Source organism: Artibeus jamaicensis, unplaced genomic scaffold (genome assembly GCF_021234435.1).
Source record: "Artibeus jamaicensis isolate MK-2021 breed Jamaican fruit bat unplaced genomic scaffold, CSHL_Jam_final scaffold_474, whole genome shotgun sequence".
Classification (NCBI taxonomy): domain Eukaryota; kingdom Metazoa; phylum Chordata; class Mammalia; order Chiroptera; family Phyllostomidae; genus Artibeus; species Artibeus jamaicensis.
Window position 1 is genome coordinate 26,697,153 of NW_026522046.1, and position 18,622 is coordinate 26,715,774.

Below are 18,622 nucleotides of genomic sequence, written 5' to 3' on the forward strand. Positions count from 1 at the left end.
TTTTTAATAGCCTAATATTATATGTAAATTATATTTTTTCACTAGACTTAGAGTCAAAAATCCTGTTTTTAAAGTAAATTTAGGGATTCCTGTTTCTGCCAATATATGGAGGTCTACATATATTGAAAGTTTTCCTGCACAAAACACCTAGAAATGTGTTTAAACTATAATAATTTTATTTTTTAAAAGATTTATTTATTTATTTTTTAGAGAGAGGGGAAGGGAAAGAAAAAGAGGGAGAGAAACACCAATGTGTGCTTGCCTCTTGCTCACCCCCTACTGGGAACCTGGCCTGCAACCCAGGCATATGCCCTGACTGGGAATCAAACCTGCAACCCTTTAGTTTGTAGCCCTGAGCTCAGTTCACTGAGCTACACCAACCAGGGCTATAATAATAATAATAATATTAAAAGTACAAATAAGCAGCCCCCCAAATAAGGGAAATATTCAGGGGCCAAAGATAGAGAAGGAACCAAAACCGGAAGGGTAAGCCAAAGAGCTAACGCTGGAGCATCCCTGGAGGGAGGTGGTCGGTTCTGTAACAGCCGTATTAGTGACCATGTGAGAGCAAAGCTTAAGCCAGGGTGGGAGTTAGAAGTGAGACCCTCATCTCAGGCCAGACTCTCACTCATCACCGTACTCTCTGCCCTGGCACCGGAAAGTGAAAAGTAAGCATGTTTGTCTTTGGCGGAGCTCTACAGAGTCCCTAAGAATTTGTGGTTTGGGACCTCCCCTCACACGTGCTCCAGATTTAAAGGCATGTCATTACTGCCACTGTAAAAATAAATTCACAATGAAAAATATTTAAACATTTGAGGAAACAATCCTCTATAAAGGACAATCAGCAGAAACCTAAAAGTATTTAGACATGCCTGTCTCAATAAGTTTATTTTTTTTAAATAGCAGCTAGACACTAGAGAATAAGTGTGTTTTAATTTTTTTGAGATCTACAAGAAGAAATTGAACCCCCCCCCCCCGACAGAAGAAAAAACATCAAAAGAGAAAAGACTAGGTGGATTTCTTTTAAGAACCAAATATAACTTCTCAAATTTTAAAAAAAAAAAAAAGTGGATTGAATTTTTTAAAAACCCTCAAGAAATTGGGTTAAATGGCAAAGTAGGCAAAGCTGAAGAGAGTATTAAGGAACTGGAAGCAAAAGCTAAGGAAATAATCCAAATGTGCTCTTCAACGGTATACTAAACTCCTTTTCTTACTCAGGAGGATGATGGAGAGAAACTAATTTCGCTCTTTTCGTTGAAGAATGTTTCTCTTTTTAAGAACAACCACCCAAATCAAAAGGAAATAAAACATCCAAATAGAAGGGATAGAGGGAATTAAAGAAAAACAAACAAAAAAATCATGATCTAGTCAATAGAAATAAGTAAGATAAATGAAAAGCACAATATAATGTAGTAAAAATAAATCCAAATATACCAGTAATCACTATAAATACTAGTAAAACAAACTTTTCAGTGAAAAGACGAAGGTTGTCAGATAGGTATGTATTTTTAAATCCCCAGCTATATGTTACTTCCAGAGCCACATGTAAAACACTAGAATCTGGAAATGTTGTAAATAACAAATTTAAGGAAGGGCAGGGGGAGAATATACCAAATGTGTGCTACCGAAAACTAGCATGGATGTGTTATCAGGCAAAAATAGAGTTTCAGGCAAAGGAGAATAATTGAATTGTGACAAAAGAAACAGTATCAAGAATATACCTCATAATTATCTAGTAAAACAGTTTTTAAAAACATATACCCAAGACTGACAAGATTATTAGGGAAAGTTGACAAATCCATAGTTATGGGAGGAGATTTTAACATACCTCTCTCATTACCAAGTCCATTTCAGTCATAACTAATCGCTCAAATGTGAAAAAAAAAAGAAAAAAGAACTGCTAAAATATACAGAAACAAATGACATAATTTAAAGTTCGACTTGAAATAAATAGAGCTTTACCCAGGTTTTATAAGCAGGTTTAATAAAAAATTCAAGGAACTCATACTTGCCATCCTATCCAAACTGTTTCTGAGAATAGAATGTGCAGAGAAATGCACAATTTTTTTGATATGTCTAGTAAGTATGATATCAAAGAGAGATAAGGACAGTTCAAAAAAGAGAAAGTTCAGGCAAGTGCCCTTTAAGAACAAGGATGCAGAAGCTCTAAATAAAACATTAGCCAAACAAACTTAGCAACATATGCATAAAAATATATCATAACAGGTTGAGTTTATTTCAAGATCTCAAGATTGATTAAATGTTAGAAGATCTATCAATTTATTACATTAACAGTTTAAAGGGGAAGTATAGTCGTGTCAACAGATGCAAAAAACTTATTTAATAAAATTCAGCATTCATTCCTGTTCAAACTGGAAAACAGGAACTCAACTGATAAAACATAAATACCAAAAATCTATAGATACATATATATACATATGTACATAAATAGTGAATCCTTAGAAACATACTCCTGAAAACGGAATAACAAAAGGATACTCATGGACGCTGATCCTACTCCTCAAAGTGCTGGAGGTCCAGCCAGTAAGTAAGACAAAAATAAGCCACATAAGAAATAAGGTCGGAAGGAAACAGGGCACAGTTGTCATCAATTATTCTGAGTTGATTATCCATATAAGAAAAACTTAGGAAACTCTAAAGGCAGACTATTACTAAGAGAACTGAGCAAGTTTTGCTGAGCAGAAGATCAACATAAAATCAGTTGCTTTCTTAATACCAGCAGACAAGTGAAAATATATTTCTAAAAAAAATCTTCCATTTACAATAGCAACAGCAAATATGGGATACTTGTGAATCAGTTTAATAAAAGATACATAAATTATAACTAATATAAAATTTTACTGAAAAATATAACAAAAAAGAGTCTACGTGGATAGAAGGCTGTATCACGTCCTTTAGTGGGAAGGCTCAGTTTCGCAAAGTTGTCCCAAATTAGTCTACACGTTCAATGTGGAAAAAACAAAACCCTAACCTGGTTTTTCGAGGAAGCTGACAAATTAATTAATGGTAAAATTTATGTTAGGGGGCCCACAAGAATTTGAAGTAGAAGGTAAATAAATTTCCTCTTTGAGACACAATGATTTATTATCATTAATTATAATTAAGAAAATGTGTAATTGGTGAAGGAATGATAAATACATAGAGGCAGACCCAGACACATGGGAAAGCTTATTTTGGAAAGAGATTATTACCAATCAGAAGGGAAGCAATTGATGACTACTTAATAAATGGGCCTGCGACCATTTTTTATAATAAACTTGCAAAATTATACAATTAGACCCCTTCTTCATATGGACAAAGTAAATTCCAGGTGGACTAAAGACAAATGTAAAAACAAAACCATAATATTTTTAAGAAAAAATATAGGAAAACTTTAAAAATGAATTTAGGGTAAAGAAAGAGTTCTCAATAACAACAACAAAAACAAACCATAAAGTAAAGAAAATTTAAAAATCAACTAGATTAAGATCGCAACTTTAAAACTGATAAACAAAACATTGGTGTCTAGATAAAATAAAGAACTTCTGCAAATCAGTAAGAAAACACAAACATCCCAACTGAAAATAGGCAAAGGATAGGAATGACCAAATCATGGGAGAGAAAATGATCTGTAAACATGTAAAGAGAGGTGCTCAGCTTCACAAATAATTAAGAAAATAAAAATTCAAACAAAAAAATGAGATATCATCTTACACCCCTTCAGAGTGGAAAAAAATGATCTCTGCCAAGACCAAATGTTGGCAAGGTTGTGGAACAACACAACCATGTTGGTAAATTGTTACGGTCATGGTGGCAGTAGAATATAGAATAATGTCCCCACAGAGATGCCCATATCTTAGTCCCCATAGCCAGGAACACAGTATGTTTCACTGCACTGAGAATGGAATTGAGGTTGTTGTATAAAATAGGGAGAAATTCCTAGATTATCCAGATGGGCTCAATGTAATCACAAGGGTGCTTAAAAGTGGAAGAGAGAGGCAGCAGAGAGAATCAGAGAAAGAAGTGTGATAGGGAAGCAGGGTCAGAGAGATGCTATGTTGATTCCTTTGAAGATAGAGAAAGGGGACTCCAAGCCAAAGACTTCTTGCTGGTGGTCTCCAAAAGCTGGAAAATCCAAGGAAACAGATTCTCTCCTACCACCTCTGGGAATGAACCCAGCCCTTCCAACATCTGAATTTTAGCCCAGTGAAACTCACATCAGCCTTCCATCCACACTATAGAAATATACAATAATAAATTTGTGTTATTTTGGACTACTGAGTTTTTTGTAATCTTTTTATGGTAGCAATAGAAAACTACTACAACTACTTTGCACAGAAATTTTAGAAGATCTAGAAACTTAATTACCAAGGACATACCCACTGCTTTACTACTTAACTCTGTGGTCTAAAGACCAGCAGCATCATGTTAGAAATTAGTATAAAATCAGATTCTCCAGCCCTAACCTCAACCTGCTGAAACAGTATCTGGGGTTTAACAAGTTGCCTGGGTAATTTCTAAGTACAATGCACTCAGAAACAGGGTCCTGGAAAATATCTTCCATTTATACACAAAAAAATAAGTATAAAAATAGCAGCACTATTAGTAAAAGCAACTAATAAAATAATTTATCTTTCAACCATAGAGTATATAAACTGTTGCATATTTATACAATGGAATACTATATAGCTGTAAGGATAAATGGAGAGCTTCTTGGAGATAAAACTTCAAAATAATGTTGAGTGGAGGGAAAACATGTTGCAAAGAAACATGTTCAATATACTACTATTGATATAAAACTTAAACCTTGCAAAATCACACTATAAAATGCTTATTGTTACACACACACACCATTGAAGTGTAAAAACATTCATGAAGGTGAATAAATACCATGTGAGGGTTGGGGTAGCCTCTAGAAGAAAAATAAATGAACAGGATGGGAAGCAATCACCACGTAAGGTTAAGTTTCGACAAAGCTGGTTGGGAGATGCACTGGTGTTTCTTACATTATTGTCTGCATTTGTCTAATGGTGAGAATATCCCATAGTTAAAAAGAATATACTAATTCTTCATGGAATTTATAGAATTTCTACATCAGTTTCTAACTCAGAAAAAAATTCTTATGCATTCCTACAAAGTCTCTCCATCAGTTTCCAGCTCAAAACAGTTCTTACGTATTTATTTTTGTATTATTTGATCGAAATTCAGCTGAAACCTGACTCATCTGGGGGTTTCCCCTTGCAGGCTCCAGGGGCCTGTGGGGAGTATCATCCCAAAAACCCTCGCTCCAGCTTCCTGTCTCAGAGTCCAGCAGCAGTCCCGTTCGTAGTGGCCCTTGGCAGAGCTGATCGGTTTTTCTGCGTAACTGAATTCGGCGATGCAGTGTGTTCTGTATACATTCAAAATTCCTGACCTTTTGGTAAAAGTAAACAAAATAAAACTGTATTTTTCAATGGACGTAACATTTTCTTTAAAAGAAAACCCTGAATATTTCCAACACCTTGTACTCTGTGGGCATCTGAGAAAATCTGTTTGAGACTGATTCTAGGAACCCCATGTGAAAAGAAACAATTCTCATGATTTATTGTCACTCAAATACATTCACTTCGATCCAGAATCAGCCTTTCATTAAATTTAGTCATTGACATTCTGAAAATACTGACCTTCCTTTCTTTATTCTCAGTTCTAAATGACCTTTAAATGTGGGCTTGTCCCCATCATTTAATAAAGATCTACATATGTGTAATCATGGTTTATAGGATTCTTTCTGTGTATATTTTCTATATACAGAGCCAAATTTAAAGTAAATAGAGGCAAAAAAATTCTCGTTCAAAAAATCCATAGGAACCAGTTCTCCTGAGACAGTTCAGCACTTGAGAGGATTCTGAGAAAAAAATCCATACCATAAAGTGATATGCAGATGTTTCCCATATGTTGTTTGCAGATAAATCCCTCTAGTTTATGTGATATTTATTCTTGAGATTTGGCCATTTTAAATCCAGTTGTTCATACATGTCTTTGAGGCAAATCACATGTGACAAACAAGCTGATTCTAAACTTCCTTTGAAATAGTGCAGAAATTGGGGGTTTAAGTTTGCATTGCTACTTTCCTAACTCTTCATAAAAATAAGGCATAGTTTCCATATGTCCATTGTCTAAATCATGTGCCTGGAATTTCTCAGGAATGTGAATATATTCCTCTGCACTTTATTTTTTGTCGCTCAGTTTCATTTAGGTTCATGCTTATGACACTGCGTAGTTTGTCCTTAAACAGCATCCAAATGTTCTCATCAGCAATGCTTCGGAGCTGTTTCCTTCTCAAGGGTGTGGTCTGATTACTGTCAAGAGCTTCCCCTTTCCCCATGGTGCATTACTCAGAATAATTTTTCATTAGATAATAATACTGGTCATTTCATAAAATATTCTCTCTTATGGAATCATTTTACTGTGCTTTCGTGATTTTTCGGAATAAGTAGCGTAAGGTATTGTACAATGTTCTCTCAGCAGAACAGAGAGAACGTTGGTCATCATCTCATCCTATTTAGTAAGTGCAAAGGTTATTGCACTGACGGTAATGTTATTTCTAGCACTCATGGATTGATAAAGTCATCATTCCCTTTACTGTTTTCTCAACAGGCAATGCCATGTTGTTGAGGGTGTTACCTGCTGTGTATGAAAAACAGCCTCATCCAATTAACAGACACCTGACAGAACTCCTGGCTTTGATGTCTCAGCTGGAACAACCAGAACAATACCATCTCCTAAGGCTTTTGCACGTAGCTGCAAAGAGAAAGCAACCAGAGGTAAAGAGTACATCATGTACTTGATGGTCCACACAGCCAGACATGTCAGAAGTGAACAGGGTGTGCACTTCAGGTTACTTCTCTCATGTGTCTGTTCACACCCATCTTTAAATGAAAGCACTCATCCACTTTCCTAGAATCATAAAAGTCAGGAGGTGATGGCAGAAGTTGCATACTGTCTTGGGCATCTTCAGAGAAACAAAGCCAATATGATTTGTATGGGTGCTTGTGTGCATTTCTGATTTATTATGAAGAATTGGCCTATGTGGTTATGGAGACTGAGAAGTCCCACAACCTGCCATCTGCAGGCTGAGGACCCAGGAGAGCAAGGGATATAATTCAAGTCAGAGTCTGAAGACCTTAGAAACAAGAGAACCAATGGTGTGAATTCTTGTGCAAGTACAAAAACCTGAGAATCTGAGGGCTGATGGTCTAAGTCCCAGTCTGAGAACAGAAGAGGACCAATGTCCTTGCTCAAACAGTCATATTCAGGCCCCTGACGGACAGGGTGAGGCCCACCACCCTGGGGAGGGCAATCGGCATTACTCATTCTACTGATTTAAACACCACCCTCATCTGGAAACACTGTCACAGACACTCAGAATAATGCTTAACCAAATATCTAGGCACCCACTGACCCAGTGAAGTTGACACACAAAAGTAACTATCACAGGTACAGTAATAAAACACAACAAGTGTGCAAATCTGTAGTCACTTCAGGACAGCTTTACTCAAGTTGAGTGTGGCCATGGAGTCCTAGGAACCTCTGGTTTCTCATGCAGAGCCGAGGGGGAGACTGTTGCCTGCCTGGATGTGTGAGGAAATCAGCCTGCATTGAGAGAAAAGGCTCATTTTCTAACTAGCAAATTACATGGTTGTCGTTCTTTGGATTAAACTAAAAGATTGTAATACTGTATTTGTCATGTATAGCTCACACCCATGTTCTTGTGTGCATTATACACAGGATTCTTATACCCATGGTATGTAATCCTTATACCCATGTATAATGTGCATCCTTATTTTTCCCTACAAAATCTGGGCGAAACATGTGCATTCTACATGGCAAAATACGGTGATTAGGATGCTTGTGATTATCAGGAACAGAACACCCAACCCACAGTGGTGTAAACAATAAAAGGAATTTATTAGCTATTGTGATGGAAAAAAACCTTCAGCTGAGGCTTGATCCAGAAGCTCAAATAATATTGAACAGATCAGCTTCTCTATTCCTATTTCTCAGATTTGACTCCTGGCTCTGGCTTCCTTATTCTGCAGGCTTACCCTGGCTAGATAACTTTCCCAAAGCCCTGCAGGTCAGCCCAAACTACATGGTAAACCCAGTCTAAATCTAACCAGTGAGATCTTTTGACATCAGAACACTAAAAAAAATGAGGCTGTGAGACTGTGGCTGGTAAAGCAAGTGGCAGTGCCAGGGCCACAGCAGAAGATGCTAGTCAGAAAGGTGAGCTAGACCAGAGGAAGAGAATTGAACTGAACAAGGAGGAGAGTGAATACAGATTCCTGCAGGTACTGTGGGTGTGGGGGGTGGATGCCAGAATGAAGAAGCAAGGATTTAGGAAGCAGCCACAGTGATGTGAATGGACACCCCACATGCCAGGATCCTAACTGGTGGGAAGAAGTTATGACGGGAGAACCATCCAACCCTTTGTTTCCCATCAACACTCCCCTTCGTGTTAAAGCAGCCCCCACTTGCCTCCTTCAGCCATCACCTCTGCATGAGCTTGCCCTTGACTCCTGAGATGCACAGGCAGTGAGCTAGAGAGTGCCCGATTCACCTCCTCTCTCTTATGTTGGTCCTTAGACAGCAGGCAAAGGGAATAGGAGGAATACAGTGAAAGGGTGTACTGAGAGAAGAGAGTAAAATTCATGGCAACACCCAGAAGTAAGGACTAGGCTTTTGATGACAGTCTGGTTCATTTAATTTCAGATAAAACAGGAAGCTAAATGAAGAAGTTTTTGTGAAATTTGGATTAAAGGGGAGCTTTTCTTTCTGCATAAAAGTGTCACCAATGCTCTGTAACTTGGAGGTAGAGTGCTTGGGTTCTCCAGCGAGGACAACGTGCAGGACAGTTTCATGCTCTCTTGAATGCCGCCCTCACTACCCCACCTTCTGTGACTGGTGATAACCTGACTTTCCAGGGCTGGAGGGTCAACAGTTGGTCCTGTAAAGAAACATCTTCTCTATGTACAGCCGAGTAGTCCATGAGATTGCGGACGTGGCATAGCTTCATCATCAACCACAGGTCTGTGGACTGCCACGTGGCTGGTGGGACAGGTGGGTTCCCTTCGGTCATCGCTGCCCTCTGGGAATATCTCTCTCAGGAAACCATCCTTTCTAGGTGAAGATAGGCAGTTCCTAGTTACTGGTTCATGGCTGGAAGCTCCAGAGAATCCTCAAAGTCCATTTATAGGAAGAAACACTTATGGTGCTATGTTTCCAGGTGGCTTTCCCCACAGGCTGCCCATAGCCTGGGGTGATGAGATGTGTCTACAGTTCTTCAGTTCAGTGAGAAGGTACTGAACTTGTCATCACACTGCTATGGAAGGGAAAAAGGCAATAATCCATTCTGCTCAGGAAGGACCAGAGAAGCCAGGGACAGGACCCTTCCCTAGGCTACTTGCTGTAGAGGGTTCTGATCTGGACCTGTTCCCAGTTCCCATCCACTCCCCCACCTACTAAACACAGTCCGAGTAAGTCAAGACCCCTTTTGTATATATCTCCATCCTGTTTCCAGGGTTTGTACAAGCCTGTCACCTGGGTCTGCTCTCCCAAGGACAGGGCATGCCAACAGTGTGATCCCACAGGCCTGAGGGGTAGTCTAGATGAGCTGTGGGCTCATCATATGTGGGCTGAAGTGTCAACATACATTCACAGGAGACTCTTTGCAGGGCAAAGCCAGGGAGGGATAGGGAGAGAAGGGAGCGGAAAGGCATGGGAGCTCGGTGTCATGTCTTCCTATTCCTTCTATGGAGGCCAAAAATTGCTATAAAGATATATACGTCAGGTAGAGGAGCAGAACATTTTTTAAAAGTTACTGAATATGGGTGTGTGGTCTTCGGGCCTCCATGTGTATTTAGCCCCAGGTCCTACAGGAGGAAAGGCTCCCCAGAAATGCAGCTATTTGAGATGGACTTTGAAAGCATGAGATTCTTTTTGTGCTCCTGCCACTGTGGGTGATCAGTGGCCTCTTGCTGAGTCAGAGGGTGAATGTGGGGGGAAAGCAGCAGATCTGCCCATCAGTGAAGACCCTGAAATACTGTGGCACTGGGACCCCGGCCATTGGCTGCAGGGAACCTCTGAAGTCTTGACATGATGGATGTCGGGAAGGAGGGTGGCTGCTGGTTATGACAATGACTCTGATGGCAGTGAGGAGACTGAACAGGAAGCAGAGATACTTTAGTTTAGGAGGCTGGTTTGAGAGCTTTTTCAGTGGCCCATGGAATGGGGCTTATGGTCTGAACAAAGGCCCTGCCAGCTTGCTCTCTGCCAGGCATCTGTACTGTCTGAGTGTAGGCCCCTCTGCTCTCAGCAAAGGCCAGGCTTTTCCAAAGACACAAAGCAGCTCCTGCAGAAGAGCACTGAAGAGACCAGACTAAAGAATTGCCCTGTGTTTGGAAAATAAAATTCTTCCTTATCCAAGAATAATCTATCTAAAGCCCAAAGCACCACTTCCCTATCACATGTATGGTAAACTTTAAGATATACCCATCTTTTCTATCACCATTATAATAAACTTTGAATTATCAGGAAACTATAGCAAGTAATCAACTTTCGTCTAATTGGTAAAATTGATATCACTTTGTTTACATTGTTCAGGGCATCTCTTCTCTTTGCTTCTTTTATGCATTCAACTCTGGTTAGGCGTATACAGTTGCCTTGAACCTTATTTCTTCCTTTCTCTCTTTTTTCTCTTGTTCTTTTTTCTTTTCTCCTTTTTCTTTTTCTTTACTGTTTATGAGGCAGCAGACATAATATACTTTTGCATGACTTGGGGCGTATGAGTGGAATCTAAATGAAACTGGCATGGCTGGAAGCACATGTCCCAGGGACCGTGGTGTTCCAGGAATAGGACATGAAGAGTAAGGACTGGGAAATGGAATGTCATAGGATGGGGTGGGAAGTGTGTAAGCATTTTCCATTCCTAAAAGCCTCGGGTTCAGCGTGCTGCCCCGACCCGGAGGGGCTGGCTGCCGCTGCTGCTGTGTGTGCCAGGGGCCTCTCATGGTTCCTCCTGAGGATGTGCAGTTGCCCCCGATGCACAGACAGCATTTATTGAGCTGTTCATTCATCTGTGCCATTTAAAACTAGCCCAGTCCTTTCCTCCACAAGTATGAATATAAAGTTTAAAGTTACATGTGGGATGATTTTACTTATGCTTCAGTTTGTTATGCTCTATAGGGCACAGGATGCATATATGTTTAAACATTATGTACAATTATCCGTGTATTTGGGGAAGTATCCAAATGTGAAATCATTTACACTTGCCTTTGTGTGATGTGTTCCTCAAATATTTATCGACTCACTTCGGGCCAGGCTCTGTGCTGGGCATTGAGTATACAACGGTGTACAAAGTAGAAATGATTCTCGACCTTGTAGAGCTCTCAATCCCGCCTGAAAGTCAGACAGCTAGACAAGCAATAAGAAGAAATTATGGAAAGGACCTGCTCAGAGTCATTTAGGGTGTGACTAGAGCTCCAGCAGGAGCACTTGGCTGAGAAAGGAAAGGCTTTTTAAGGAAATAATGGTTAATCTGAGGCCTCCAGAATGACTAGGGGTTATCCAGCAAAATTGGGGCATTAAGGATCATAGGCAAAGTGAATCATATGAGTAAAATCACAGATGCAAGGAAACACTTAGCAAGTCAAGAAGACCTTTAGCCCTGACCAGTGTGGCTCAGTTGGTTGTTCATCATCCCGCAAGCTTCGCGGTCAGGGCACGTGGCTGGGTTGTGGGTTTGGTCCCCTGTCCAAGGGTGTACAAGAGACAACCAACTGAGGTTTCTCTCTCACATCAATGTTCCTTCCCCTCTCTTCCTCCCTCCCTTCCCCTCTCTAAATACATAAACAAACAAACAAATAAATGAAAACTTTAAAAAATTAAACATGATTGAAGTGTGTGATATGCAGCAAGTCCCAAATGGGGAGGCAGTAGAATATGTGGATGAGGCAATAAGCCTAGAAAGATGGATAAGAGTCACTTCAGAAAAGGCATGCTAAACCTCTATCTTGAGAGTGATAACAAATTAGTGAAGTAGCAGGAAAGGGTCACCATGGTGGCCACGTGTGGAGAAGGGACTGGGTGGATAAGACTGGAGGTGGGGAGAATAGTCAGGAAGCTGTTGGAATAAGCCACATGCAGAGTGATTTGATCAGTGGTCTCAGCTTAAACGTCCCTGTCCCCTAGCCTAAATTGGGACACTGGAACAGTCTCACAGCACCCTGTATCTTCTCTGCATGAAATTTATTAATAAATTTATATGCACCTCTGTTGTAATTTTTTGGTTTACTAAATGTCTCCTTTACTAGATAGTGAATTATTTCATGAAGGCAGGAGCAACTATAACTCCAGCACCTAGACTATTTGTATCTTGCAAATAAGAAGGACTCGGTAAACATTTGTGAATGAGCGAATGGATGGATGAATGCAAATGAGGAAAGTGGACAGATCTGTGGGATACTTGGGAGGTGGAGTCAATAAGACTCAAGGTTGCTGATGAGGGAAAAACAGTCAGCCGTCAAGAATGAGCCCAGACTGCCGGCTTGAGTTTCCAAGCAGATAATGGTGTCACTTACGGAGAAAGGAGACCCTCGTGCCTAGGCAGGTGGGGAAAGCAGGTCTGACAGCAGGGAGCAGACGGCGAGTTCAGCAGGCGGAGCTGTGCCTCAGGCTCAGTTTTCATACTGGAAGCTGCATTTGAAGTTCATCTTACCAGAAAAGTAACAAACTAAAAAGGTAAACCAACAACAAACACAAGAAATAAATATAGTAGAAGTATGAATGGAAAAAGTTTTTGCTTATATTGTTTACTTTTCCACAGGTTGTCTCTTTTAATTCTTTTACTTTAGCAGACAAAACAATTTATTAAATTATCAGTAGACAGCATGTCTGTGTATTAACATAGTGACTATTCCACAAAAAATTCACATTTTTGTTTAATATGAATGATTGCATCTTTCTAGTTATAAAACCATTAAAATGCAAAAAGAAATATTAGGGTATTGGGAGTATAGTAGGAATTATTTTACTTTAATAATTTTTTATCCCATTACATTTTTGTGATGAAAATGAAAGACCAAAGAAAACATAGGGCTGTTTTCTGATTTTTATTATGAAATGTTTCTAAATCACATTAATCCAATCTGAAGACTTTGATTACAGTCATCAAAGATCTCTTACATACTTTGTCCTTTAAACTGTCACTTTCATGGTGGTTGGGAGGAAATATAACACTTGTGAGGACCTAACACATCAAACCTTGATTTGTGAATAGCAGCATTGGAGCACTTATAAACTTCTCTTCAACAGCAAAGCATGGATTAAAAGAAAAAGTAACTGAAGTCTCTAATTTTTATCATAAATTAAAAATTCCAGACTTGGGTGATTTACTTCTGTTCCAACAAGGGTAATCATCTCAGAATCTGTTGAGTTCAGATTTAATACAAAAAGATATCAGACTGATCCCAATTCATTTGATTTTCCTCCTTGTTTCTCTCTCTCTCTCTCTCTCTCTCTCTTTTGTAGGTGGTTCAGAAGTGTATTCCTTTCTTAATTGGACATTTGAAGGATTCAAACCATAATGATTTCATCCTAAACATCCTCATAGAGATAGCAGGCTATGAACCAGTGGCTTTGAACAGTTTTCTTCCAATGTTGAGAGAGATTGGTGAGCGATTCCCCTACCTCATTGGACAAATGGCAAGAATCTATGGAGCTGTTGGGCATGTGGATGAAGTAAGTTTGGCTTTTTTCTTTCCGCTTTCCCCTCCATTGAAGCCCTATGACCTACATATTCTGAGAGTTCCCATTTCTCTTTCAAACCTTTTGCTTGGACAGCAGCTTCTGGATCAAGGGCACATTATAGCAGGGCTATGTGGAAGGTTCAAAAAGCAAGGATATCATTGCTGGAGTATCGCCTGAGAAAAAGGAAATGTTAAAATGTCTCTACGACAGACAGGTTCAAGAACACATTTTAATAACAACAACCAATAAAACAGTTTCATCTCATTTTTGGCCTTGGTTCTGCCTAACCCAAGAGGCCATCTGTAAGCACTGAATAATAGCCATTATTAATGAGAGCCCATGTCATCCTGTCAATAAGGGCATGTATGAAGTATGTTTTGAGCCCTCTAGATCGTGTTACTCAGGAGAGTGAAGTAAACGTCCATGGATGTTTAAAAGCCCTAGCCTAAATATTTGCTTAATGGGATCTTTTAGTAGCACAACAGGATGCCATCAAAGCTTGTGGGGATTAGGGGACTGAGAAAAAATTTCCAGAAGTTCAAGTTCCAAAGGTTGTGTGCATGCATATGTACACACACATGCCTGTCTGTCTGATGATTTTATATTGGGATTTAGGATTTTTATCTTTTAAAAATAAAGGTAAATATATAATTGATAGAGGGAAGCATTTACTTTTACCCACTGACATATATTATAGATTTCTGTAAGGTAAATATAAAATTGTAAAATTCTTAAAAGAGATTCAGAGTTCATCAAATTCAACTCCTTGATTCTGCACAGGAGAAAATTAAAAACTGGAATAGTTCAGTGACTTACCCAGACTCAGACCCAATCGGTTGGTGACTCAGCTGGAATTAGGTCTTCGGTATTCTCGACACTCGTCAAATGTTGTCTTCAACATTTGAAGCGTGAGATTTGTAGGGAGCCTGGTGAATGCTAGCCCTCCTCCTGGTGGAGGGCTCTCTGCTCTAGCTTCCCCATAGAAGGTGGGAGAGCTGAGCTCCCAAACAGCCCGCACCAGTCAGCATGAGGGTGGACTTTGTAAAAGGATTACTTTGGTAGGGACCTGCTGCTTAGTCTAATCCCTTTCTATTCATTGCTCTGGGGAATGTCTCGCGCCTGCCACAACCTGCCTTCCGGTAACACTTTCCCGTACTGTTGCCACCTTTGTTGCCAGGAGAACCTGCTGATGTGCCCAAGTGCTTTTAGGCCAACGTCAGCTGACAGCTGTTTAAATCCGCTGACCTTGCAGATTTTTCATGGACCAAAAATTTCATCCTTGGTTGTGAGAGGCCCTGGAATCTTTTAAAGGTGTCTTTTTCCTGGACTTTAATGGTGCTCTTTTTGTCACAAATACATTCATGATTCATTAAAGTGTAGTAATGCACATTGCAAATGACTACATTTCCCACAGAAACTCAAATCTACTAAACAAAACAAAACAAAACACTAGCCATATAACCATTATGTCACTGTAGGTTTTTCTAAGCTAAAGTGAATCTAAGAGACAATGGTCAATGAGGTGACACTCGTGTGACTCTACCAGATGGAAGCAGAAAGAAGAGGGGATCCAAATAACATTAAAAATCACTTATTTCAGAATTCAGAATATTAAAATACTCTTTTTTGTCTCTGTCTCTCTCTCCCCCTGCCCCAATCTCTTGTTCTCATATGCCCTTGGATGCTTTTATGTTTGACAGAAAAAAACATTTTTTAGTGGTCTGATTCAGCTTCCCAGTAGAGACCAATTCTACAGAAAATTGTTCCAAATGTGTCTGGATATTAGAATTATGTGAGAAATGTTTTTAATTGTATAAGTTCTTGGGCACCATAAAATAGTTACTGAACCAGTCTCCAGGAACGGGGCCCAGGACTCCGGATTTGGGGGACCCTCTGCCGGATTAATTCTGACACAGGTGTTTGTGGATCAGTATTTGAGATCCTTTGACATGAAGTATTTAAAGCATTTTTCTCTTTCAAACTTAGAATCAGGCCTTATGCATCACCCATCCTGCCATCCTCCATCAAACCACGCTACTCAGTTAAAACCTTCCCTGACTACTGGAAGCAGTTTAGATTAGGTGTGGCTGAGAGTAACAGAACTACTCTAAACAACAGTGGCCTAAACAAAGATACACATCTGTTTCTCTTGCACATGAAGAAGTCTGGAAGGCATTCAATCTAGACCTTCATGTTGCAGAAACTCAGGGTTTTCTCCTTTGTTGCTCTATCGCCCTTGAGCACACCAGAGAGCACATGGCTTCTATCTTACGGCCCAAGATGGCTCCTCATCTTTACCTCTCACGTCAGTATTTCAGCCAGCAGGAAGGTGTAAGGGAGAAAGACTTTTCCAGACAAACACAAGCAATTGTTTATATTCCACTGACTAAACAGAACAAAGCTGCACTTGACTGCACCTAGCTGTAAGGGAGGCTGGAACATGTAGTCTGGATCTGGGTGCCCACATGCCCAGCTAATCGAGAGAAGGACAGAAAGAATTATGGAGGACAAGGAATGTCTCTGTTGCAGATTGTCAAGTCATTCCATTTTTCTGGCCTTTTTCTCTTAAAAATAATGTTTTACACTACTTTACCTTCATTCTGGCTGATATTCTTTGATTCCTTTATTCTGTTTCATTTAGAATAAGCCTGATGCAATTACCTATAATTGTCAGTCAAGCTCCTTTTCTCAAGAATAATGCCCCTTGTTATTTGTTTCTAATGCCTGGATATCACCTTTACAAAGTCCTTCTTTAACTTTAAAGAACACTAAAGCTCCAATGTTCCAAGAATAAGTATAGCAGTCTAAGCAGCTATTCACTATTTAATTTGAGTGAACCCATTCAGCTCTCTAAAAAATCTTAGAAGCCATATTCCTAAGGACCAACACCAACAGGCAAGACATATATGTATGTGCATTTCTACCTAACCTCCCTTCCTTTGCAAAAGGAAACAGGGAATTGCCGAAGTGCATTGCCAGGTGGGCACGAGGGCAGAGGTTGAGTGTGGGGCCCTGGACGTCTACGGAGGAGGAAACAGCTGTAAAGAGGCAGCAGCAAGGACTTTGCCCTGAAAGGGCCCCACCACTTTCTGTTTAGAGAGTCCGGTCTATCATAAGATAAAAGGAAAAGAGAATATATGAGAGATGGAAGTGTTTAGCGTGTACGACAGTCATAGTAGTGCCACAGGGCTCACGGGGAGGCGGAAGCAGGCCTTAACCCACTGGCTGTGTCCAGGTTCTGGTCATTGTGCAGGAAAGAATTTAAGAGCAAGACAGAGAGGTTTAGCAAAGCTGATTTATTAGAGTGACATTACACACTTAAGAAGGAAGTATGGACAAACTCAGACAGCTAGTCCCACTGAGCGTTTCTGGGAGGAGGTCTTTATTGACTGTGGGCAAGGGGAGGAAATGGGGTGGTCTCCGACTTTGGGGGTGGGGGGCAACAGTTGTCAGCACATCTCATCTCAGTCCTTCCTCTCTGCATGGTGGCGTGGTGATCTGGGGGTGGGGGGCAGGGAGGCTTCAAAACTGCAGTGCAGGTCAGCATGGCTGCCAGCTCTGACTGAGAGTAGTTTTCTTGTCTCAACTGTTCCTCACCCCAGGAAATTGGGAGGGTGGTAATGGGCAGGAGACGGGTATCTGGCTACAAGTCACACTCAGTGTTCCAACTTAGAAGGGGCAGGGTGGGGTAGAGCCTGGGGCCTGTGTTCCCTCTGCCAACTTTCTTGCTTCGGTAGGACCCCAGTGGCCCCAAGCTCCAGGGCCCTCTCCTGGTCCTAACCTGGACTCATCCGAAACAACTTAATTTAAATTTTTCTGTTTGACACCAAAGTAAAAATTTCAGATATGTTCAGGGGTACTAAGTATCAAATGATTTTGTTGCTAATATTTAAAAGATTTTAGAAATGCAGAAAAAGTAATTTAGTTTTGAGTAGCTTGCTCCAACTTCTGAAATACAAAATCTGTGACTAACGGAGGCTCCTGTGCCATCCTCCCTGATTGCCTGGCCCTGGCAAACTGTACCGTTTGATCCTTAAGAGGAAGAACAGTCTCCTGGGGGTGAGCAGACCAGAGAGAGCCTCGGGGGTAGACACAAACCAGAACGAATCACACAAGTTACTAAGTGACGTATGCTTCACCTTCCATGCTTGTGCGAAGCCCGGTGTAAGAACTTCAGGGCCTGCTCTGGGGAACTAGACGGGTGCATCTTTCATATCTCTTAAATCAGGGCCCACCTGAGTGGGAAAACTGCTTCAACAGCTTGGTAGCTGCATCACGGGTTTTCCATCTGCATCACACCCTGCAGAGGGAAGCTTGTATGAAATAAAAAAAATAACCCTACAGATTCTTATTTTCTCTATCTTCCAAATTACCTCTAGGATATTTTTTGGCCCTAATTTACATAAAAACCTGCTTAATCGCCATAAAATTCTTGTGTCACTATAGGAAACTATACAGTGACTCACAGGACATCTTCAAGTATGTGTTGGCTGCCAATGCTTATCTGTTGGATGGAGACTGAAAATGGGAGGGCCAAAGAGCAGAAAAGTTTTCTTCTGGGGTAACTGATGAGTTGTTGCTCCAGGCTTTCTTATTGCATGTATTTGGATAGGGGCTAAAACTTAGGTCTAACAGACAACCAGCAACCAGGTAAATGGATTGCTTTTTCCCTGCTTCTCTGAGGGAAGAGTATGAATAGATGGGTATGCATGGTACAAGTCAAAACAGCCAGACAGAAAAAGAAATGAGGTATCATAGGTAATGGCATGTATCATTAAAGGTATGAAGAAGTAGTTATATGCTTTCTCCTTTTTAGGAAATAACTGGTATGTGTAAT

General features: G+C 40.3%; 1 protein-coding gene across 4 annotated transcripts in view; it reads left to right on the forward strand.

Annotated features, from left to right (window-relative positions):
• The window catches only part of VEPH1 (ventricular zone expressed PH domain containing 1), a 198,927-nt gene that overhangs the window by 51,605 nt on the left and 128,700 nt on the right, over nt 1-18,622 (forward strand). For 3 of the 4 annotated variants that reach the window (XM_053658046.1, XM_053658045.1, XM_037126372.2), the window contains 2 exons: nt 6,637-6,803; nt 13,567-13,776. In XM_053658046.1, coding sequence (XP_053514021.1) covers nt 6,637-6,803; nt 13,567-13,776 — 377 coding nt within the window. Of the gene's footprint in view, nt 1-6,636; nt 6,804-13,566; nt 13,777-14,962; nt 15,110-18,622 lie in introns of those variants that run through there. The other variant, XM_053658047.1, reaches the window with a different exon arrangement.